General features: G+C 45.5%; 1 protein-coding gene across 4 annotated transcripts in view; it reads right to left on the reverse strand.

The window, feature by feature from the left end:
- Positions 1–4,156: 4,156 nt before the first annotated feature.
- EXD1 (exonuclease 3'-5' domain containing 1) overlaps positions 4,157–24,232 on the reverse strand; it is a 48,545-nt gene continuing 28,469 nt past the window's right edge. For all 4 annotated transcript variants that reach the window (XM_050799483.1, XM_050799484.1, XM_050799482.1 and 1 more), the window contains 5 exons: positions 18,778–18,882; positions 18,620–18,700; positions 13,871–14,014; positions 12,408–12,599; positions 4,157–6,036 (listed from right to left, as the gene is read on the reverse strand). In XM_050799483.1, the coding sequence (XP_050655440.1) occupies positions 5,374–6,036; positions 12,408–12,599; positions 13,871–14,014; positions 18,620–18,700; positions 18,778–18,882 (1,185 nt within the window). In that variant the 3' untranslated portion in view covers positions 4,157–5,373. The remainder of the gene's footprint in view (positions 6,037–12,407; positions 12,600–13,870; positions 14,015–18,619; positions 18,701–18,777; positions 18,883–24,232) is intronic.

The raw sequence follows: 24,232 nt of genomic DNA on the forward strand, positions 1-24,232 counted from the left end.
AGACACAGGATCTTGCCCTGTTGCCCAGGTTAGAGTGCAGTGTTGTGATCCTAGCTCACGAGGCTCAAGCAATCTTCCCACCTTGGCCTCCCAAAGAGCTAGGATTGTAAGCATAAGCCACCATGCCCAGCCAGTTTCCAAATTCTATTGAATAGCATATTAATTTTAAAATGAAATATCTAGGCCAGGTGCAGCAGCTCACGCCTGTAATCCTAGCACTTTGGGAGGCAAAGGCAGGCGGATCACATGAGGTCAGGAGTTTGAGACTAGCCTGGCCCACATGGTAAAACCCTGTCTCTACTAAAAGTACAAAAATTAGCCATGTGTGTTGGTGCACACCTGTAATCCCAGCTACTCAGGAGGCTGAGGCAATATAATCGCTTGAACCTGAGAGGTGGAGGTTGCAGTGAGCCAAGATCACCCCACTGCACTGTGACCCAAGTGACAGAGCAAAATTCTGTCTCAAAAAGAAAGAAAGAAAGAGAGAGAGAGAGAGAGAGAGAGAAAGGAAGGAAGGAAGGAAAGGAAGGAAGGAAGGAAGGAAGGAAGGAAGGAAGGAAGGAAGGAAGGAAGGAAGGAAGGAAAGGAGGGAGGAAGGGAAGAAGGGAAGGAAGGAAGGAAGGAACGAAAGAGGGAAGGAGGGAAGGAAGGAAGGTAGGAAGGAAGGAAGGAAGGAAGGAAGGAAGGAAGGAAGGAAGGAAGGAAGGAAGGAAGGAAGGAAGGAAGGATCTAATATATCTGGCCAGGTGCAGTGGCTCACACCTGTAATCCCAGCACTTTGGGAGGCCGAAGCCGAGGCTGGTGGTTCACCTGAGGTCAAGAGTTCAAGACCAGCCTGGCCAACATGGCAAAACCCCATCTCTACTAAAAATACAAAAATTAGTCGGGTCTGGTGGTACACGCCTGTAGTCCCAGCTACTCAGGAGGCTGAGGTGGGAGGATCACTTGAGCTTGGGAGGTGGAGGTTGCAGTGAACCGAGATTATGCCACTGCACTCCAGCCTGGGTGTCAGAGTGCGACCCTGTCTCAAAAAAAATACAAATAAAATAAATAAAAAATAAAATAGTGAAATGTTGGCTGTTACGATTTAAAATAAAAAAATACATAATATAAAAAGCACAATAGAAAAATGCATAATATCAAATGATGAACCATCAAAACAGAAAAATACATATCAAAAGCACAACAATTGTATTTACAGTATAATTGTAATTGTGTTTAAAGTGTGTGTGTGTACGGTGGGAGAGAGAGAGGAAAGAAAAATATCAAAGTGCCAGGAAGGATCGTATAAAGTAGGGTTGTAGTTATTTTTTCTCTTATTTTCTAAATTTTCTGTAAGTTATTTGTGTTGCTTTTAAAATAAATATCTTTTTGACAAATTACTCATAGGGAGTCAATTGCACCCAGGCATCCCGGTTTACCCGAGGCCTCATCTCAGCTTGCTGCTGGGCGTGCCTTGTCTCAAAATGATAAGATGCCTATAGGGAATTAAAGTTCTATTGTGCCATAACCTATCAAGCTCTTAGGGGCAAAGCCGCTGCAGTGACTTTTCATACTATAGTTGAAAGAACGCGGCCGGGCGCGGTGGCTCAAGCCTGTAATCCCAGCACTTTGGGAGGCCGAGACGGGCAGATCATGAGGTCAGGAGATCGAGACCATCCTGGCTAACACGGTGAAACCCCCGTCTCTACTAAAAAATACAAAAACAAACTAGCCGGGCGAGGTGGCGGGCGCCTGTAGTCCCAGTTACTCGGGAGACTGAGGCAGGAGAATGGCGGGAACCCGGGAGGTGGAGCTTGCAGTGAGCTGAGATCTGGCCACTGCACTCCAGCCTGGGCGACAGAGCGAGACTCCGTCTCAAAAAAAAAAAAGAACGCCTGAATGGAACAAGAAGCCAAGAAACACTGGTTCCGTTTTCAGTTCTGCATTTTTGACCAGGGTGGTCATTTAACCTCCTTTCCTTTTTCGGATACTAAAAGGGTCAGATTACTAGTGAGTCTCTAATTATAGGTTATGTATAGAAAAGTCAGCCGAGTAGAGGAGATAAAGAAAATTAGAGGTAGACTAGAGCAAGACTCCAAGAGTCTGGGAAGCATGGGTTATGATCTCTCAGACTAGGAAAATACAGAGTAAGTAAAGAACTCAACAATGGGTCGAGACAAAAGTGCAGGGTTTCCCAAAAGGTAGACAAGAAATCTGGGTAATGGGGCAGGGCACTAGCAACAGGTCTTGCGTTAACAGGAATTTTTTTAGACTCTATCTAGCAAAGAACAGAAATTCATGGTAAATTCATAGAATTTGGGTAGGCACTCCAGGCTGGGATTAACATGTAGAGAAAAATGCTGTTTTGGGTATAGATGAGTGTTTCACTTGAGAGAATACTGTAACGAAGCCCAAAAGGCTCATTTAGTTTGGGGAGTCAGTAGTTCTCAAACACACTGTCCAGTATAACTTTTTTTCCTTTTTTTTTTTTTTTTAAGACGTTATCTCACTCTGTCGCCCAGGCTGGTGTCCAGTGGTGCGATCTTGGCTCACTGCAACCTCCACCTCCTGGGTTCTAGCGATTCTCCCGCCTCAGCCTCCTGAAAAGCTGGGACTACAAGTGCGTGCCACCACGCTTGGTTTTTTTTTTTTTTTTTTAGATGGAGCCTCGCTCTTGTCACCCAGGTTGGAGTGCAGTGGCATGATCTTAGCTCACTGCAACCTCCACCTTCCTGGTTCATATGATTCTCTCACTTCAGCTTCCTGAGTAGCTGGGATTACAGGTGCCTGCCAGCATACCTGGCTAATTTTTGTATTTTTAGTAGACAGAGGGATTCACCACGTTGGCCAGTCTGGTGTCAAAGTCCTGACCTCGATTGATCTGCCTGCCTCGCCTCCCAAAGTTCTGGGATTACAGACGTGAGCCACTGCGCCTGGCTTTTTTTTTTTCCGATAAGAGTCTCACTCTGTTGCCCAGGCTGTAGTGCAGTGGTGCCATGTCAGCTCAGTGCAACCTCCACCTCCCAGGTTCAAGTGATTCTCCTGCCTCAGCCTCCTAAGTAACTGGGATTACTTGTGTGCTATCACACCTGGCTACTTTTTGTATTTTTTGTAGAGACAGAGTTTCACCATGTTGGCCAGGCTGGTCTCCAACTCCTGACCTCAGGTGATTCATCTTCCTCAGCCTCCCAAAGTGCTGGGATTACAGGCATGAGCCACCACGCTGGGCCGGAAAAATCCTTTTTATAACATGAGGGGTACTACGTTGTACTTTCTTTTTTTTTTTTTTTTTCTTTTTTGAGATGGAGTTTCGTTCTGTCGCTCAGGCTGGAGTGCAGTGGCATGATCTCAGCTCACTGCAACCTCTGCCTCCTGGGTTCAAGCAATTCTTCTGCCTCAGCCTGGAATTACAAGGCGCTGGAATTACAGGCGCATGCCACCACGCCTGGCTAATTTTTGTATTTTTAGTAAAGACAGTGTTTCACCATCTTGGCCAGGCTGGTCTCAAACTCCTGACCTCGTGATCCACCCGCCTCGGCCTCCCAGAGTGCTGGGATTACAGGTGTGAGTCACCGTGCCCACCCTGAGGGGTACTACATTGTACCTTTTTTTCCATTTTTTTTTTTTTTAACATTGTACTTTATAGCATGTATGTATATATGTTATGAGTAGCAACTGAATGATCTTATGGCTCACCTGAGGTCAGGAGTTCAAGACCAGCAACTGAGTGGTTCTGTTAAGAAGCTAAATGAAGTTCAAAAATTTTACAGGAATCCATGCCTTTTGCAGAGTTAACCTCGATTGACCACATTCTGGGCTCAACCTGGAGATGCATTCACCAGAGATAAACCAGTAACTACTCTGGCCCCAAGTGACTTTCTAAACTAAGTATAAGGTGAGACAAGGCAACTGCAGGGCTGAACCGACTGCCCTTAGGCCTGCCTTAATCTTAAACTCAGATTAGATCTGGGTTCCGGAGTTTGGAAAGGCATAGCAATTCTCTCAGTGGCACTCAGAATCAACCAGTGCAGACAAGGATGCTCCTGATCTTACATTGTTCCTAAGTGCAAAAAGAGTAAGAGTCGAATCACAGATTTATAAACTGGACTCTGGACCTAGAAATCCAGACATTTCTTTCCACCCTGACCCAATTAAGAAAAGTGAGAGATTGTTATTTTTAAGTAGAATATGCCAAAACAGGTTTATTGGTTATTTTACACAAAAGAACGTGAGCAATTTGCAAGCATTCAAGACTTTAAAAGGCTCAATACAAGCTGCCTTCCTTTCAACCTAAGAAAGTATACTAACTCCAGGCAAATAGAATGGAGTCAGATTTCAAGTTTATACAACAGACAGACTAAAAAGAAACCCAGGGTTCCTGCTTTGTTAGGAAAATGGACAAAACCAGCTAAAAGTAAAGGAAATAAAAACAAATTAAAATAAAGATATTGGCTGGGCACGGTGACTCATACCTGTAATCCCAGCAATTTGGAAGGCCAAGGCGGGTGGACCACGAGGTCAGTCAGGAGTTCGAGACCAGCCTGGCCAACATGGTGAAACCCTGTCTCTACTAAAAATACAAAAATTAGCCGGGCGTGGTGGTGGGCACCTGCAATCCCAGCTACTTGGGGGGCTGAGGCAGGAGAATCGCTTGAACCCGGGAGGCGGAGGTTGCAGTGAGCAGAGATCATACCACTGCACTCCAGCCTGGGCGACAGAGCGAGACTCCATCAAAAAATAAATACATAAAACAAAAATTAAATTATTGATTCCTATAATATTAACTATTTGCCTAAGAGACAGACAAAACATACAACATTCAAACATAAAGTTAATAACATATTTTAGAAAGGAAAAAAGTGGCTACTCCAGGCACACTGCCTATGATGTAGCCCTGCTCCACAAGGAGCGGTAAAAAAAATAAATAAATAAAACCAATAAATAAATAAAAAAGAAAAAAAGTACTGGTAAAATTATCAGGTACCAATTTTTAAAATGGATCATTAATAGTTTTACCAGCTCCCTTCAGAGGAATCTGCAAGTCAAGAAGCAAAACAAAATTTGAAAATGATGGCGTCTTCCTGACACTAAGCCCAAGATTTTTCCTTTCTTCAAATCCTCTAAACCCAAATTATGAGAAATAATGCACTCTGGTCACTGAGAACATTTCTACACAGTGACATAATCAGAAATTATACTTCTTCCATCATTTAACTTATTCATTCTCATTCTCTGCATACCTGGAACACAGGAGTAAGCAAGAGGATATAATTTTCCCCTGTGACTGAAGCATTACTACATTTACAACATGAGGAACGTGGGCACTGTGGAAGGCCCTGATGGCAAAGGAAATATGCCACCTGCATGGCCTTAAGAACAAACTGCACATCTCTAAGGCAGAGTTAGAAAAGGATTTATCCAGGAATCGATCTTCTCCAAGGCTGGACAAGGAGGGAGTGTGGAAAGCACAGCATTTTTTATAGGATAAAAGGTGTCACTTGGAGACATTCTGGTTTCCTGAGAAAAGGAAGACATTGAAACAGCCTGTTTTGTGCATTTTAAATCTTCCTTGTTTTCCACCATCAATAACTGTTCTATCTCCTCTTTCAAAGATAAACTTGCCTGCAACTCATGTTTGGGTGTCATAAAGTGTTCTTTCTGAGTTATTCTCTGGTCCTCTGACCCCTTTGACTCAGAGCAAATGAGTTTGTTACTGGAATCCTCACTGGTTTCCCCTTCCTCTATGGGAGGCAGATGCTGAGGCTTTGTAGCTTGTTTATTCAAAGATTCTTCTTTCAGTAAATTCACATCCCCATGAAAGTCTTGAGATGTAAAACTTGGAGCTTTATCTATCCTAAAATTTTTACCAAATAAGAAGCCTTTGACTTTCTCCTCTTTCCCTGCTCTCTCTATCACTAATTTCTTTGGCTGTAGCACTGTCCTTATTAGGAGCCCCTGTGCATTCACCCTGTATTCTCTTGCAGCTTTCTCCCTGCGCTGCTTCTGGAAGTCCTTGAGTTGAAGCAGTTCCTCTGGCAGCTCCATACATGTAGGCTAAGAAGAGAAAGCAAACACAAGTTTATTGTAACTAAACTTCTGAATTTGGTACTTAAAATCACTTTTTTTTTTTTTTTTTTTTTTGAGACAGAGTGTCCCTCTGTCACCAGGCTGGAGTGCTGTGGGGCGATCTCAGCTCACTGCAACCTCTGATTCCCTGGTTCAAGCAGTTCTCCTGCCTTAGCTTCTCAAGTAGCTGGGATTAGAGGCATGCGCCACCCTGCCCAGGTAATTTTTTTTTTTTTTTTTTTGAGACAGAGTCTCCCTCTGTTGCCCAGGCTGAAGTGCAGTGGTGTGATCTGGGCTCACTGCAAGATACGCCTCCTGGGTTCAGGCCATTCTCCTGCCTCAGCCTCCCAAGTAGCTGGGACTACAGGCGCCTGCCACCACGCCCAGCTAATTTTTTTTTTGTTTTAATAGAGACGGGGTTTCACTGCATTAGCCAGGATGGTCTTGATCTCCTGACCTCGTGATCCACCTGACTCGGCCTCCCAAAGTGCTGGGATTACAGGCGTGAGCCGCTGCACCCAGCCATGCCCAGGTAAATTTTGTATTTTAGTAGAGATGGGGTTTCACCATGTTAGCCAGGATGGTCTCGATCTCCTGACCTCATGATCAGCCGGCCTGCCTTGGCCTCCCAAAATGCTGGAATTATAGTCGTGAGCCACTGCGCCTGGCCTGAAATCACTTCTATTGTACCAAATGGTAATTGGTAAATGAGAGTCTATTCAAATGTGTTCATATAGCACCCTCTGGTGTCTTCAATTATAGTAGTACCATTTTTCCAGTAATTTCAATATTTTGAAAAGGGAATGAATCCATAGGGCTGTGTGTCTGTTTGTATATGCACGCATGTAAAAACATTATACAGGAAAAGTCAGTCTCCCTTCCAACCTGGCCTCAGCTGCCTTAGCAGGTACATCTTCTTAGAGCAGTTTCTTGTATTATCTCCCAAAGATAGTCTACCTGATCATATACATATATTTTTTTTTCATTGGATTACATTTTTATTTTCCTACAAATTTTTATTTTGTTAACTCTTTCAGGTTTGGGGGAGTTGTTGTTTTTTTTTTTTTTTTTTTTTTTTTTTTTTTTTAGACAGGGTCTTGCTCTGTTGCCTAGGCTGGAGTGCAACGGTGCAATCATGGCTCACTGTAACCTCTAACTCCTGGCCTTTAGTGATACTCTTGCCTCAGCCTCCTGAGTAGCTGGAAGCACAGGTGCATGCCACCACACTTTGCTAATTTTTGTGGGGTTTTTTTTGAGACAAGGCCTTGTTCTGTCACCCAGGCTGAAGTACAGTGGTGTGATCATGGTTTACTGCAATCTCTACCTGCTGGGCTCAACCAATCCTCCCACCTCAGCCTCCGCCACTCAGAGTAGCTGGAACTTCAGGTGTGTGCCACCACGCCTGGCTAATTTTTAATTTTTTTGTAGAGACAGGGTTTCACTACGCTGGCCAGGCTGGTCTTGAACCCCTGGGCTCAAGCGATCCTCCCACCTCAGCCTTCCAAAGTGCTGGGATTATAGGCATAAGCCACCACAACTGGCCTCTGATTATGTTTTTTAGCTGCTTTATATGGATATCAAAAAGCTAGTAATTTTTACATTTGTACCCAGGCACTTTATAAATTGGCTTTTTGTTTGTGGTAGTCTTTTTCAGTTGTTCCTTTTTAGTTTTTAGTTGTATAACTGGCAAGTCATAATTCCGATTCCTTTTTTCGATTTTCATAGCTCACATTTTATTTTCTAATTTCACTGGCTAATAGCTTCAAAAATGCTAAAATAGTGGTGAGAGTCACAATTTTTGTACTATTCCTGATACTAGTGTTCTCAAACAAATATGTAGTCTTCTCTCTTGAGATACTTTCCATATCCATGGGTTCTGCATCCATGGATGCAACCAATTGTAGATTGCAATAGTCAGGAAAAAGTGGTTCACACCTGTAATCCCAGCACTTTGGGAGGCTGAGGTGGGCGGATCACTTGAGGTCAGGAGTTCCAGACCAGCCTGACCAACATGGCCAAATCCCATCTCTACTAAAAATACAAAAATTAGCTGAGTGTGGTAGCACATGCTTGTAATTTCAGCTACTCAGGAGGCTGAGGGAGGAGAATCACTTGAACTCAGGAGGTGGAGGTTGCAATGACCCAGGTTGTACCACTGCACTCCAGCCTGGGTGACAGAGCAAGACTCTGTCTCAAAAAAAAAAAAAAAAAAAAAAGGATGGCTGCATTGGAAATGATTATGTACAAACTTGTTTTTTCATTTCATTATTCCATAAACAATGCAATATGACAACTATGTACATAGCATTTACATTGTATTAGCTATTATAAGTAATCTAAGAATGATTTAAAGTATAGGGGAAGATATGATAGTGAAAAACGAAAAAATGCTGCTGCACATTTCCATATAACCTATACATATCCTCCCCTATACTTTAAATCATACTTACATTTCATATAAGGGACATACATTTCATCCATACATTTCTTTTTTTTTTTTAGGAGATGGAGTTTTGCTCTTGTCACCCAGGCTGGAGTACAATGGTGCAATCTTGGCTCACTGCAACCTCCACCTCCTGGGTTCAAGCGATTCTCCTGCCTCAGCCTCCCGAGTAGCTGGGATTACAGGCATGCACCACCATGCCCAGCTAATTTTTGTATTATTAGTAGAGACAGGATTTCACCATGTTGGCCAGTCTGTTTTCAAACTCCCGTGCCCAAGGTATCTGCCCGCCTTGGCCTCCCAAAGTGCTGGGATTACAGGCATGAGCCACCACGCCCGGCTCATCCATATGTTTCATATAATCATCCTTATGTTTCACATAAGGGACTTGAGCATCATGGGTTTTGGAATCCATGGGGGATCCTGGAACCAATCCCCCACAGATACTAAGAGATGACTGTATATATTTTATTGGGTTAGAAAAGTTACCATCTATTCCAACTGTGACCAATAATGCATGTAGAATATTATAATTTATAAGATAATCATAAGACTTTCTTGGCTCTACTGAAATGGAGAATCTTGTCACACTGAACCATGCTTACAACTAGAATCCAGTGACACATTAAAAATAATAACATATATAGGGTTCATATAAAAAATGCTAGTATTAGGCTGGGCACAGTGGCTCACGCCTGTAATCCTAGCATTTTTTTTTTTTTTTTTTTTTTTTTTTTTTTTTTGAGACAGAGTCTCGCTCTGTCGCCCAGGCTGGAGTACAGTGGCCGGATCTCAGCTCACTGCAAGCTCCGCCTCCCAGGTTCACGCCATTCTCCTGCCTCAGCCTCCCGAGTAGCTGGGACTACAGGCGCCCGCCACCTCGCCCGGCTAATTTTTTTGTATTTTTTAGTAGAGACGGGGTTTCACTGTGCTAGCCAGGATGGTCTCGATCTCCTGACCTCGTGATCCGCCCGTCTCGGCCTCCCAAAGTGCTGGGATTACAGGCGTGAGCCACCACGCCCAGCCAATCCTAGCATCTTGGATGGCCAAGGAGGGCAGATCATCTGAGGTCAGGAGTTCGAGACCAGCCTGACCAAGATGGAGAAACCCTGTCTCTACTAAAAATACAAAATTAGCCAGGCGTGGTAGCGCATGCCTGTAATCCCAGCTACTCGGGAGACTGAGGCAGGAGAATCGCTTGAACCCAGGAGGCGGAGGTTGTAGTGAGCCGCTATCATGCCACTGCACTCCAGCCTGGGCAACAAGAGCGAAACCCCATCTCAAAACAAAGAAAAAAAAAAGCTATTATTTTAAGATTTGATATCAATATTCATAAGTAAGATTGGTTTATAGCGGCAACTGGCAAACTTTTCCTGTAAAGGACAAAACAGCAAATATTTTAGGCTTTGTGAGCCACAGTCTCATATACTACTTCTACTACTTTTTTTTTCAAACAATCGTTTAAAAATGTTAAATTTGTTCTTAGCTCATGAGCTGGAGAAAACAGTCTGCAGGCCAGATTTGGCCAGCAGGCTACAATTTGCCAAATCCAAGTCCATAGTCTCCCTCCCCTCCTCCTCCTCCCTCTCCCTTTCCCTCCCCCTCCCCTCACTCCTCTCTTCCTCCCTCTCCCTCTTCCTCCTCCTCCCCTTCTCTCCCTTCCTCCTCCTCTCCTTCCCTCCACACTCCTCCCCTCCCCTCCCCTCCCCTTCCCTTGCCTCTCATTTATTTTTTCTTTTTCAGACAGAGTCTCTGCTGGTCACCCAGACTGGAGTGCAGCAGCAGAATTTCGGCTCACTGCAGCCCCCACCTCCTGGGTTCAAACGATTCTCCTGCCTCAGTCTCCCAAGTAGCTGGGACTACAGGTGCCTGCCACCATGCCCAGCTAATTTTTGTATTTTTTGTAGAGACGGGGTTTCACCATGTTTGCCAGGCTTATTTCAAACTCTTGACCTCAGGTGATCATCAGCCTTGGCCTCCCAAAGTGCTGGGATTACAGGCGTAAGCCACCGTAGCCGGCCCCGGCCCTTTTTTTTTTTGAGACAGTCATTGTTAATATTCATAGTATGCTTGAAAAATGATTGAAATTCTCAGTTTAATAGTTTAAGCTTTTCCTTTTTTTTCTTTTCTTTCTTTTTTTTTTTTTTTTTTTGAGACAGAGTCTTGCTCTGTCACCCAGGCTGGAGTACAGTGGTGTGATCTCAGCTCACTGCAACCTCTGCCTCCCAGGTTCAAGCTGTTCTCCTGCCTCAGCCTCCTGAGTAGCTGGGATTACAGGCATGTGGCACCACACCTGGTTCATTTTTTGTATTTTTAGTTGAGATGGGATTTCATCATGTTGGCCAGGCTGGTCTCGAACTCCTGACCTCAGACCTATAGTTTTTTTATATCTCTCTGCTGCATAAGAATAAATATGGGTGGCCAGGTGCGGTGGCTCATGCCTGTAATCTCAGCACTTTGGGAGGCCGAGGTGGGTGGATCACAAGGTCAGCAGATTGAGACCACAGTGAAACCCCATCTCTACTAAAAAATACAAAAAAAAAAAAAAAAAAAAAAAAAAAACTTAGCCAGGCGCGGTGGTGGGCACCTGTAATCCCAGCTACTTGGAAGGCTGAGACAGGAGAATGGCTGAACCCGGGAGGCAGAGCTTGCAGTGAGCCAAGATTGTGCCACTGCACTCCAGCCTAGGCAACAGAGCAAGACTCCATCTCAAAAAAAAAAAAAAGAGAATAAATATGGAGGCCAGGCACAGTGGCTTATGCCTGTAATCCCAGCACTCTGGGAGGCCGAGGCAGGCTAATCACCTAAGGTCAGGAGTTCAAGACCAGCCTGGCCAACATGGTAAAACCCCGTCTCTACTAAAAATACAAAAATTAGCCGGGCATGGTGGCAGGTGCCTGTAATCCCAGCTACTTGGGAGGCTGAGGCAGGAGAATTCCTTGAACCCAGGAGGCTGAGGCTACAGTGAGCTGAGATCATACCACTGCATTCCAGCCTGGGTGACAGAGCGAGACTGCATCTCAAAAAATAAAAATAGGCTGGGCGTTGCCGGGCGCGGTAGCTCAAGCCTGTAATCCCAGCACTTTGGGAGGCCGAGACGGGTGGATTACGAGGTCAGGGGATCGAGACCATCCTGGCTAACACAGTGAAACCCCATCTCTACTAAAAAATACAAAAAAAAACTAGCCGGGTGAGGTGGCGGGCGCCTGTAGTCCCAGCTACTCCGGAGGCTGAGGCAGGAGAATGGCGTGGACCCGGGAGGCGGAGCTTGCAGCGAGCTGAGATCCGGCCACTGCACTCCAGCCTGGGCTACAGAGCGAGACTTCATCTCAAAAAAAAAAAAAAAAGAAAAAAAATTGGCTGGGCGTGGTAGCTCACACCTGTAATCTCAGCACTTTGGGAGGCCAAGGTGGGCGTATCACGAGGTCAGGAGTTTGAGAACAATCTGGCCAACATGGTGAAACCCCGCCTCTACTAAAAATACAAAAATTAGCTGGGCGTGGTGGCAGGTGCCTGTAATCCCAGCTACTCAGGAGGCTGAGGCAGGAGAATCACTGGAACCCAAGAGGTGGAGTTTTCAGTGAGCTGAGATCACGTCATTGTACTCCAGCCTGGGTGACAGAGTGAGACTCCATCTAAAAAAAATAAATAAATAAAATAAAATAAAAATAAAAAAATAAACATGGAAATATTAAACTTACCCATTCTTAGACAGAAATATTTCCTGGAAACCTAACTTAATATTATAAAAAGGTGAGGGGATGGATCATGCCCAAGCTGTTGCCCCTTCAAGAGTATTTATCACCAAGTTGGCCCCATAAAAACTATTGCAGCTATGAAGAAAGGGTGTCACTGCGTCTGCCTTCCTTGAGAAGAAGGCAGAAAGGAGGTCCTGAAGACAGACAGCTGCACCTACCTCGGTGCCTCCAAGCCGGTCTGCAGACCCTTCACGATACGTGTTTAGGTAACCATCCACCAGGGTGGTTAGGTCAGACATCATCTCATCTAGGAGTGCCAAGCGAAGGGGTAACAGGTAGGTAGCTTCCAGGGCCAAAATTTTCAGTAAAGAGGGTGACACAGGTCGGATGAACCACACTTCTGGATTTTCCTGGAGACAATAAAACAATTTCCTCTGAATAGTAAGCAAGACTTTAAAGAAAATAATTGTTTAAGGCCGGGCGCAGTGGCTCACGCCTGTAATCCCAGCACTTTGGGAGGCCGAGACGGGCGGATCACAAGGTCAAGACATCGAGACCATCCTGGCTAACATGGTGAAACCCCATCTCTACTAAAAATACAAAAATTAGCCGGGTGCGGTGGCGCGTGCCTGTAGTCTCAGCTACTCAGGAGGCTGAGACAGGAGAATCGCTTTAACCCAGGAGGCAGAGGTTGCGGTGAGCTGAGATCGCCCCACGGCACTCCAGCCTGGTGACAGAGTGAGACTCAAGAAAAGAACTGTTTAAAGTGTTGCTTAATTTAAGACACTATTGTTTTCTTCTATTATTACCTTCTACTTTCACACTATTGATAGCCTTTGAGCATACACACGCTTTGCACACATACTCCTACATTAACAGTGTGTGCGTAACAGAGAAAGAGCAGGGTAGAGGTTGGTCAATCAAGACTTCTCAAAGCCAGAGGCAGCAAACTTGATTATGTGAACAGAACTGCAGCCAATACAATTATGACCTAAGTTTTCATGCAAGGATGTCAGAAGCTAAAGAAAATTTACTTTACTTTGGGAGAAATAACTAGGGTGATTTTTGGTTCCATTGCCTTGATCCAAATTCTCACAAAAATTTCCCCCGTCACAGCTAGAAAATGTATTTAAAAGTGCTTATTTTATTTATTTATTTATTATTTTTTGAGACGGAGTCTCACTCGGTTGCCCAGGCTGGAGTGCAGTGGCGCGATCTCAGCTCACTGCAATGTCTGCTGCCCCTGCCCCCAACTCCGGGTTCAAGCGATTCTCCTGCCTCCGCCTTCCGAGTGGCTGAGATTACAGACGCCTGCCACAATGCCCAGCTAATTTTTGTATTTTTAGTAGAGATGAGATTTCACCATGTTAGTCAGGCTGGTCTTGAACTCCTGACCTCAGTTAATCTGCCTACCTCGGCCTCCCAAAGTGCTGGGATTACAGGCATGAGCCACTGAGCCCGGCCTAAAAGTGCTTTTTAATTGAGAGCCAGCAAATCTGGATCCTGGCTTTTATCCACTTGAGACCAGATATAAACTATTCCCATTTGGCACAGTTAAGATTTTGGCAATGTTCATATGAGTACATGGCAGCTGTCATTTTTCTATATAACAGGCTGATAATACAGCTCAGAAAACACTTGAAAAAAGATAATGTCATACACGACATCCTCTAACACTCACCTGAATCAGTTTTTGTCTCTTTTCTAGAAAGGAGAGATATTTAGGGGCTACTTTAAGGTGTTTGATTAAACTCTCCTGCAAAGTAGTGATGCAGTTTGGAAGATAGCCACCCGTTTCCATGGAAAACTGAAGTACATCTGCTACCTGTGGTATTTTAAAAAGACAAACAGAGCAGTTGAATATATACAGAGAGCTATCTCATGCCAGAAATATATTTAGAGAAATGTCTAAATAACATTTTCCCCAAGGACCCACACAATAGACCATGTCATCAGGAAATTTAAAGTTGTTCAGTCAACTTAATCTGAAAAATGGGGGGAAAAAAAAAACAGAATAAAAGCTCAATTTTTTTTTTTTTTTTTTTTTTTTAAGGTGGAGTCTTGCTCTGTCACCCAGGCTGGAGTGCAGTGGTGTGATCTCAGCTCACTGCAACCCCCACCTTCCAGGTTCAAGCAATTTTCCTGCCTCAGCCTCCCAAGTAGCTGGGACTACAGGTGCAAGCTATGACGCCTGGCTAATTTTCAACTTTTTTTTTTTTTTTTTTTTTTTTTTTTTAGAGACAGGGTCTTGCTATGTTGTCCAGGCTGGAGTGCAGTGGCTATTCACAGGCAGGATTCCACTACTGATGAGCACAGGGGTTCTGACCTGTTCCATGTCTGACCTGGGCTTGTTCACCCTTACTTAGGCAACCTGGTGGTTTTCCCCGCTCCTGGGAGGTCACCACATGGATGCCAATCTTAGTACAGGCATCCAATCAGCACAGCGCCCTACAGTCCAAAACTCCTTAGCTCAAGCAATCCTCCCACCTCAGCCTCCATAGTAACCATGACTACAGGCACAAGCCATCACACCCAGCAACCCAACTTTACTGTGTTCTTATCTACTTTCTTTTTTCTTTTCCTGAGACGGGTCTTCCTCTGTCGCCCAGAGCTGGAGTGCAATGGTGTGATCTCAGCTCACTGCAACCTCCACCTCCTGGATTCAAGCAATTATCCTGCCTCAGCCTCCTGAGTAGCTGTGATTACAGGTGTGCGCCACCATGCCTGGATAATTTTTGTATTTTTACCAGGGTTTCACCATGTTGGCCAGGATAGTCTCGATCTCTTGACCTTGTGATCCGCCCGCCTTGGGTTCCCAAAGTGTTGGGATTACAGGCATGAACCACTGCGCCAGGTCTTTTTTTTTTTTTTTTTTTTTTTTTTTTTTTTGATATAGGGTCTTGCTCTATCTCCCAGGCTGGAGTACAATGCCACAATTATGGCTCATTGCAGCCTCAATCTTCCAGGTTCAAGGGATCCTCCCGCCTCAGCCTCCAAGTAGCTAGGGCTACAGGCACATCCCACTACGCCTGGCTAGTATTCTTAAACTTTTTTGTAGAGACAAGGTCTCGCTACATTGTTCAGGCTGATCTCAAATTCCTGGGCTCAAGCAATCCCCCTGTCTCCGCCTCCCAAAGTCTTGGGATTATAGGCGTGAGCCACTGCCCCTAATTTTTTTTTTTCTCCTTGTTTTATAATACCTGCCTGCCTTATGGTTGTTTATTAGTCTTTGTTACCCTTTAGGGAATGAAGAAAGGGAGATAAAATTCAAGAATTATTTTTAGTGGGCTGAGAATGCATTCCTATAGTCCCAGCGAGTTGGGAGCTGAACCAGGAGGATCTCTTGAGCTCAGGAGTTCAGGGCCAGCATGGGCAACATAGTGAGACTCCGTTTCTGGGAGGAAAACAGATGGGCCTGGCATGTTGGCTCACACCTGTAATCCCGGCACTTTGAGAAGCCAAGGCTAGAGGACTGTTTGAGGTCGGGAGTTCAAGACCAGCCTGGACAACATAGAGAGATCCCATATATTAAAAAAAAATTAAAAATCAGCCAGGCATGGTGGTGTGTGCCTGTAGTCCCAGCTACTTGGGAGGCTGAAGTGGGAGGACGGCTTGAGCCCAGGACTTTGAGGCCTCACTAGCAGAGAGCTATGATCATGCCACTGCACTCCAGCCTGGGCAACAGAGCCAGACCTTGTCTCAGAAAAAAAAAATTACTTTTATTATCTACTGGTAACCAGGAAAATTTTATAAGAAAACCTAAGGCCGGGCACGGTGGCTCAAGCCTGTAATCCCAGCACTTTGGGAGGCCGAGACGGGTGGATCACAAGGTCAGGAGATCGAGACCATCCTGGCTAACCCGGTGAAACCCCGTCTCTACTAAAAAATACAAAAAAACTAGCCGGGCGAGGTGGCGGGCGCCTGTAGTCCCAGCTACTCGGGAGGCTGAGGCAGGAGAATGGCGTAAACCCGGGAGGCGGAGCTTGCAGTGAGCTGAGATCCGGCCACTGCACTCCAGCCTGGGTGACAGAGCAAGACTCGGTCTCAAAAAAAAAAAAAAGAAAACCTAATAAAATAAATAATTAAAAGTATTTATCTATGTGTGGTAGGCTGGCCAATGGCCCCCAAAGATAACTACTTCATAAGCACTGGAACCTGTGAATGTTATCTTACATGCAAAGGGGACTTTACAGCTGGGATTAAGTTAAGGATTTTGAAATGAGATTATCCTGAATTATCCAGGTAGTCCCTAAATGGAATGACAAGTGATTTTTTTTTTTTTGAGACGGAGTCTTGCTCTGTCACCCAGGCTGGAGTGCAGTGGCGAGATCTCAGCTCACCTCAAGCCCCGCCTCCCGGGTTCACGCCATTCTCCTGCCTCAGCCTCCCGAGTAGCTGGGACTACAGACGCCCGCCACCTCGCCCGGCTAGTTTTTTTGTATTTTTTAGTAGAGACGGGGTTTCACCGTGTTAGCCAGGATGGTCTCGATCTCCTGACCTCGTGATCCACCCGTCTCGGCCTCCCAAAGTGCTGAGATTACAGGCTTGAGCCACCGCGCCCGGCCTGACAAGTGATTTTTTAAAAAATTTTTTTATTTACTTATTTTTTTTTTGTGGCACAGAGTGTTGCTCTGTCACCCAGGCTGGAGTGCAGTGGTGCGATCTCGGCTCACTGCAAGCTCTGCTTCCTGGATTCACACCATTCCCCTGCCTCAGCCTTCCGAGTAGCTGGGACTACAGGCACCCGCCACCACTACGACTGGCTAATTTTTTGTATTTTTAGTAGAGATGAGGTTTCACTGTGTTAGCCAGGATGGTCTCGATCTCCTGAACTCGTGATCCACCCGCCTTGGCCTCCCAAAGTGCTGGGACTACAGGCGTGAGCCACTGCGCCCGGCCTGACAAGTGATTTTTTTTTAAGAGTGAGGCAGAAGGAGATTTTACTACAGTCAGAGGAGAAGGTGATGTGATGATGGAAGCAGGGATTACAGTGATGCACTTTGAAAATGGAGGAAGGGGCTACAAGCCAAGGAATACAAGTGGCTGCTAGAAGCTGAAAAAGGCAAGAAAACTCACTCTCTCTTCAGAAGAGCTTCTAGAATAAACCAGCCATGCAAGACACCTTGACTTTAGCCTAGTGAAAATGATTCAAGATTTCTGACCCCTAAAACAATAAAATAATAAATTTGCATTGTTTTGGGCCACTAAATTTGTGGTGATTTGTCACAGCAGCAATAAGAAACTAATACACTGTTATAGAAAAACAAATTGGTGAAAATTCTGCTTCTTGGACTATGTAACTCTAAAAAGAAAAACATGAACAGATATGCCAAGGTCTTCATTAGACAATACATATAAGATCTAATCAAGAAGCCTAATGTCCTCAAGGAAACAAACAGCAATTATGTTAGATTTTGGAGTAAGCATAAAAGCAATCCCTACTAAGTGAAACATCCTGAAAGAAGGCACAAAGGAAGAGGTAAGTGAGAAATGGCAGCAAATTCATTATGAGTAGATATACAAACAGAAAAAGTGAACCAAATATAGTAACATAAAATTGAACTTTTAGAGATTGCTGCTCAAAAATAATTGGCCAACTCATTAGTTCAATTTCTCTCCAAAGGCTCTAAGCTTACATAATCAAGATTTCCCTTTCCTGTCATTAACCTAAAAGACTAGAAGAACTTGAAGAAAACATAATTAAAACTAGTGGTTTTACTGTTCTCACAGTCAAACCAGAAACCCAGATCAGCTCTAAGAGCTAGTAGAGGTTCATGCCTTTACTTGGGTGGCTGAGGCAGGAGGATGGCTTGAGAGCAAGAGTTTGAGACTAGCTTGGGCAACACAGTAAGACTCCACTTCCAAATAATAATAATAATAATAACAACAACAACAACAATGGCTAGTAGAATCTAGGGATTTATCATTTCTCTAAGGTCCCCTAGATGACAGACAAATTATATCACTTCAGGCTGTTTGGGGCCCACATAGATTTGGGGGGGGCATACGCAGGATGACCTGTACCCCTGAGCTAGATGTCAGCTTGCCTTAATTGTTACATATGTGGTAAAGGCAGATATGTGATTGTTCATCTCACACTATGTCTCCCATATCAGGCTTCTGAATGATCCCTAAATTGCTCAAGTTTCTGAATGCTATGGAGTATGAATCTTGCTTCTTATTTGACAAATTCTGGAGCAAAATGAGGAAAACATCTTTATAAATAATTTTAAGCAACTTTTCTGCAGTGCTTTTATAGTACACCAAATGTTCTCACATATTGTACAAACATTTTACATGAAAAGTGAGCAGAAATGGAGCATGAAAAAAAAAATTTAAAAACACTTTCACTCATCAGATGACCAGATGAGCCTTTTTATCTACAGGAGCTGCATATAATGGTTTGAATCCAGTGCTTCCCTTCATGTACCTGTGTGTCAAAGACATTATTCAGCAAAATTCCATACTGATGAGAGAGGCAATCAGAAAGCCAACGACAATCATGGATAACCTAAGGAATCAGAAGGGAACAGTCATTAGAACCTGGCTGCTAATCTTAATAGCACAGGAATCGGTTTATATACTTACCTTCAAAATTCTCTTGTCTTCTAATATCATCTGAAGTCCATTGTTGAAAGCTCGACTTCCCAGAAGGAAAATGTCAAATAAGTAAACTCGGCAATTTGTGGCCACCTACAATAGACCATCCAGACACACATGTCATAGGATAAGACAGAACTGAGGAAGGGAAATTTGAGGATGAAGAGTAAAAGACATGTGATAAAATATCTAACATCTTCACTTTATTTATTTATTTATTTAGAGACAAAGTTTTGCTCTGTTGCCCAGGCTGGAGTGCAGTGGCACACTCACGGCTCACTGCAACCTCCATCTCCTGGATTCAAGCAATTCTCCTGCCTCGGCCTCCCAAGTAGCTGGGATTACAGGCATGCGGCACCAAGTCCATATAATTTTTGGTTTTGTTTTTTGTTTTTTTGGGTTTTTTTGAGACAGAGTCTTGCTCTGTCACCTGGGCTGGAGTGCAGTGTTGTGATCTCGGCTCACTGCAGCCTCTGCCTCCTGGGTTCAAGCAATTCTCCTGTCTCAGCCTCCCAAGTAGCTGGGATTACAGGTGCATGCCACCACGCCCAGCTAATTTTTGTTATTTTTAGTAGAGAAGGGGTTTCACCATGTTGGCCAGGATGGTCTCGATCTCTTGACCTCATGATCCACCCGCCTTGGCCTTCCAAAGTGCTGGGATTACATGCATGAGCCTCCGCGTCCAGTGAGAAGGGGTTTCACCACATTGGCCAGGCTAGTCTCAAATTCCTGACCTCAGGTGATCCACCCACCTCAACCTCCTAAAGTGCTGGGATTACAGGCGTGAGCCCCTGCACCTGGCCAATTTTTGTATTTTTTGTAGAGATGGGGTTTCACCATGTTGGCCAGGCTGGTCTCAAACTCCTGACCTCAAATGATCCACCAGCATCAGCCTCCCAAAACTTTATTTTTTTTGAGACAGGGCCTTGCTCCGTCACCCAGGCTGGATGACAGTGGCGTGATCTTGGCTCACTGCAACCTCCACCACCCAGGCTCTTGTGATTCTCCCACCTCAGCCTCCCAAGTACCTGGATTACAGGCGTCCACCACCACACTCAGCTAATTTTTGTATTTTTTGTAGAGACTGGGCTTTGCCATGTTGCCCAGGCTGGTTTCAAACTCCTAGGCTAAAGCAATCTGCCTGCCTTGGCCTCCCAAAATGCTGGGATTATAGGCGTGAGCCACCATACCCCACCACATCTTCACTTTTAAATGATAGGTACTTGATTCTTAGAGAAAACAGGTAAAATTTGTTCTTAAGTAAAAAAAGTAAGACACAATCACTGTGATTTTCTTTTTTCTTTTTTTTTTGTTTTTTGAGATGGAGTCTCACTCTGTTGCCCAGCCTGGAGTGCAGTGATGCGATCTCGGCTCACTGCAACCTCCACTGCCCAGGTTCACGCCATTCTCTTGACTCAGCCTCCCAAGTAGCTGGGACTACAGGTGCCTGCCACCATGCCAGGCTAATTTTTTTTTTTTTTTTTTGTATTTTTAGTAGAGACGAGGTTTCACCATGTTAGCCAGGATGGTCTCGATCACCTGACATCATGATCTGCCCGTCTCAGCCTCCCAAAGTGCTGGGATTACAGGCGTGAGCCACCAAGCCTGGCCAATGATAGGTACTTGATTCTTGGAGAAAACAGGTATAATTTGCTCTTAAGTAAAAAAAAGTAAGACATAATCACTGTGATTTTCAAAAGGAAAGAAAAGGACAAGCTGGTGAAAGAGACGTTCCCTTTTTTTTTTTTTTTTTTTTTGAGACAGAGTTTCGCTCTTGTTGCCCAGGCTGGAGTGCCAGGGCGTGATCTTGGCTCACTGCAACCTCCGCCTCCCAAGTTCAAGCAATTCTCCTGCCTCCTGAGTAGCTGGGATTACAGGGACCCGCCACCACATCTGGCTAATTTTTTGTATATTTTAGTAGAGACAGGATTTCACTATGTCGGTCAGGCTGATCTTGAACTCCTGACCTCAGGTGATCCACCCCCGTCAGCTTCCCAAAGTGCTGGGATTACAGGCGTGAGACACTGTGCCTGCCATTTTTTTTTTTTTTTTTTTTCAGATAGAGTCTCACTCGGTCGCCCAGGCTGGGGTGCAGTGGCCGGATCTCAGCTCACTGCAAGCTCCGCCTCCCGGGTTTACGCCATTTTCCTGCCTCAGCCTCCCGAGTAGCTGGGACTACAGGCGCCCACCACCTTGCCCGGCTAGTTTTTTGTATTTTTTAGTAGAGACGGGGTTTCACCATGTTCGCCAGGATGGTCTCAATCTCCTGACCTCGTGATCCGCCCATCTCGGCCTCCCAAAGTGCTGGGATTACAGGCTTGAGCCACCGCGCCCGGCCTTTTTTTTTTTTTTTTTTTGAGACGGGGTCTTGCTGTCACCCAGGCTAGAGTGGAGTGCAGTGGTGCAGTCATGGCTCACTGCAGCCTCCTCCGCCTCCCAGGTGATTCTCTGGCCTCAGTCTCCCAAGTAGCTGGAACCACAGGCGCATATCACTATGCTCGGCTAATTTTATTTATTTATTTATTTATTTTTATTTTTTTATTTTTTGAGACAGACTCTTGCTCTGTCGCCCAGGCTGGAGTGCAGTAGCGCAATCTGGGCTCATTGCAACCTCCGCCTCCCGGGTTCAAGTGGTTCTCCTGCCCTAGCCTCCCGAGTTGCTGGGATTCCAGGCACCCACCACCACGCCCAGCTCATTTTTGAATTATTAGTAGAGACGAGGTTTCACCATGTTGGCCAGGCTGATGGCGAACTACTGACCTCAGGTGATCCGCCTGCCTGGGCCTCCCAAAGTGTTGGGATTACAGGCCTGAGCCACCATGGCTGAGACTTTCACCTGTTACAATTTCAACTTTAATATTTGACCAGTCTCGGCCAGGCGCAGTGGCTCATGCCTGTAATCCCAGCACTTTGGGAGGCCGAGGCGGGTGGATCACCTGAGGTCAAGAGTTCTAGACCAGCCTGGCCAACATGGTGAAACCCCACCTCTACTAAAAACACACACACACACACACACACACACACACGCAAAAAAATTAGCCAGGTGTGGTGGCAAGCGCCTGTAATCTCAGCTACTCGGTGGGGTGAGGCAGGAGAATCGCTTGAACCCAGGAGGCGGAGGTTGTAATGAGCCGAGATCGCGCCATCGCACTCCAGCCTGGGGGACAAGAGCAAGACTTTGTCTCAAAATAAATATATAAAAATGAAAGAAAGGAAGGAAGGAAGGAGGGAGGGAGGGAGGGAGGGAGGGAGGGAGGGAAGGAAGGAAGGAAGGAAGGAAGGAAGGAAGGAAGGAAGGAAGGAAGGAAGGAAGGAAGGAAGGAAGGAAGTTTGTTTACCAGTCTCATCTATGGCATTCTAATTATGAACTAAATATATGGTCTTCCTTCTGGTTTCCTGAAATATAGCTCCTAAAACCCTTGGAATCTTGAAAGTGAGTGATGAGTGTTTTTTGTGTATTAATGGGATGACTGGAGGCTGGGGGCTCCTAGATGCTCCTAGAGTTTCAGGATGGGTACTGGTCATAGGAAAGACAAACGCATGATTAGAGGGCTGGGACTTTCATCCCACTACCCAACTTCAAGGGAGGAGAAAGGGGCTGAAGGTTAAGTTGATCACAAATGGCCAATGACTTAATCAATTATGCCTACATAATGATGCCTCCATTAAAAACCCCAAAGGGAGGCTGGGCAAGGTGGTTCACGCCTGTAATCATAAGTACTTTGGGAGGCCAAGGTAGGAGGATCTCTTGAACCCAGGAGTTCAAGACCACCTGGAAAACTTACGGAGACCCCATCTGTACAAAAAATTTAAAAATCAGCTGAGCATGGTGGTGCACCTGTGATCCCAGCTACTCGGGAGGCTGAGGTGGGAGGATCACTTGAGCCTAGGAGCTCCAGGTTGCAGTAAGCCGTGTTTGTACCACTGAACTCTAGCCTAGGTGATAGAGATAGACTCTCTTTTTCTTTTTTAATTAAAACAAAACTTCTTCTTTTGAGATGGAGTTTCGCTCTTGTTGCCCAGGCTGGAGTGCAATGGCACAATCTCAGCTCACTGCAACCTCTGCCTCCCTGGTTCAAGCGATTCTCCTGCCTCAGCCTCCTAAGTAGCTGCAATTACAGGTGCCTGCCACCATGCCCAGGTAATTTGTTGTATTTTTAGTAGAGAATAGGTTTGGTGATCCACTCACCTAGGCCTCCCAAAGTACTGGGATTACAGGCGTGAGCCACCACTTTTTTTTTGGAGATGGAGTTTCAATCTGTTGCCCAGGCTGAAGTGCAATGGCGTGATCTCAGCTGACTGCAACCTCCATCTCCTAGGAGCAATTCTCCTGCCTCAGTCTCCCAAGTGGCTGGGATTACAGGTGCGCGCCACCACACCCAGCTAATTTTGTATTTTTAGTAGAGACGGGATTTCACCACTTTGGCCAGGCTGGTAGTGAACTCCTGACCTCAGGTGATCCACCTGCCTTGGCCTCCCTGGGATTACATGCGTGAGCAACCACGCCCAGCCAAAATTTTTCTTTAATATGGCAATGGGGTCTCCTTATGTTACCAAGGCTGGTCTTGAATTCTTCGACACAAGTGATCCACCTTGGCCGGGCGCAGTGGCTCAAGCCTGTAATCCCAGCACTTTGGGAGGCCGAGACGGGCGGATCACGAGGTCAGGAGATCGAGACCTCCTGGCTAACACGGTGAAACCCCATCTCTACTAAAAAATACAAAAAACTAGCCAGGCGAAGTGGCGGGCGCCTGTGGTCCCAGCTACTCGGGAGGCTGAGGCAGGAGAATGGCGTAAACCCGGGAGGCGGAGCTTGCAGTGAGCTGAGATCCGGCCACTGTACTCCAGCCTGGGCGACAGAGCCAGACTCAGTCTCAAAAAAAAAAAAAAAAAACCACAAAAAAAAAACAAGTGATCCGCCTGTCTCAGCCTCCCAAAGTGCTGGGATTACAGGTGTGTACCACCATGTCTGGCCCCCTTTTTTTTTTTTATTAATTTTAAAGAGTCTGTCCAAAAAAAAAAAGAAAAGGCCTAAATTCACAGGGCCTCTGGATAGCTGAGCAGGGGCAGGTTCCTGGGGGCGTGGGTGGCACACCCCTTCCCCCATACCTTGCCACGGTGAATAGCCACGGTGCCTGGCCTAGTCAACTCTTTAAAAAAAAAAGAAAAGTAGGGCCTCTGGGCTGGGCGCGGTGGCTCATGCCTGTAATCCCAGAACTTTGGGAGGCCGAGGCAGGCGGATCACACGGTCAGGAGTTCGAGACCAGCCTGGCCAATGTGGTGAAACCCCCCCTCTTTACTAAAAATACAAAAATTAACCAGGCGTGGTGGTGGGCGCCTGTAGTCCCAGCTACTTGGGAGGCTGAGGCAGGAGAATTGCTTGAACCCAGGAGGCAGAGGTTGCAGTGAACTGAGATTGTGCCACTGCACTCTATCCTGGGCG

This window comes from Macaca thibetana, chromosome 7 (assembly GCF_024542745.1).
Source record: "Macaca thibetana thibetana isolate TM-01 chromosome 7, ASM2454274v1, whole genome shotgun sequence".
In the NCBI taxonomy this organism is placed as follows: domain Eukaryota; kingdom Metazoa; phylum Chordata; class Mammalia; order Primates; family Cercopithecidae; genus Macaca; species Macaca thibetana.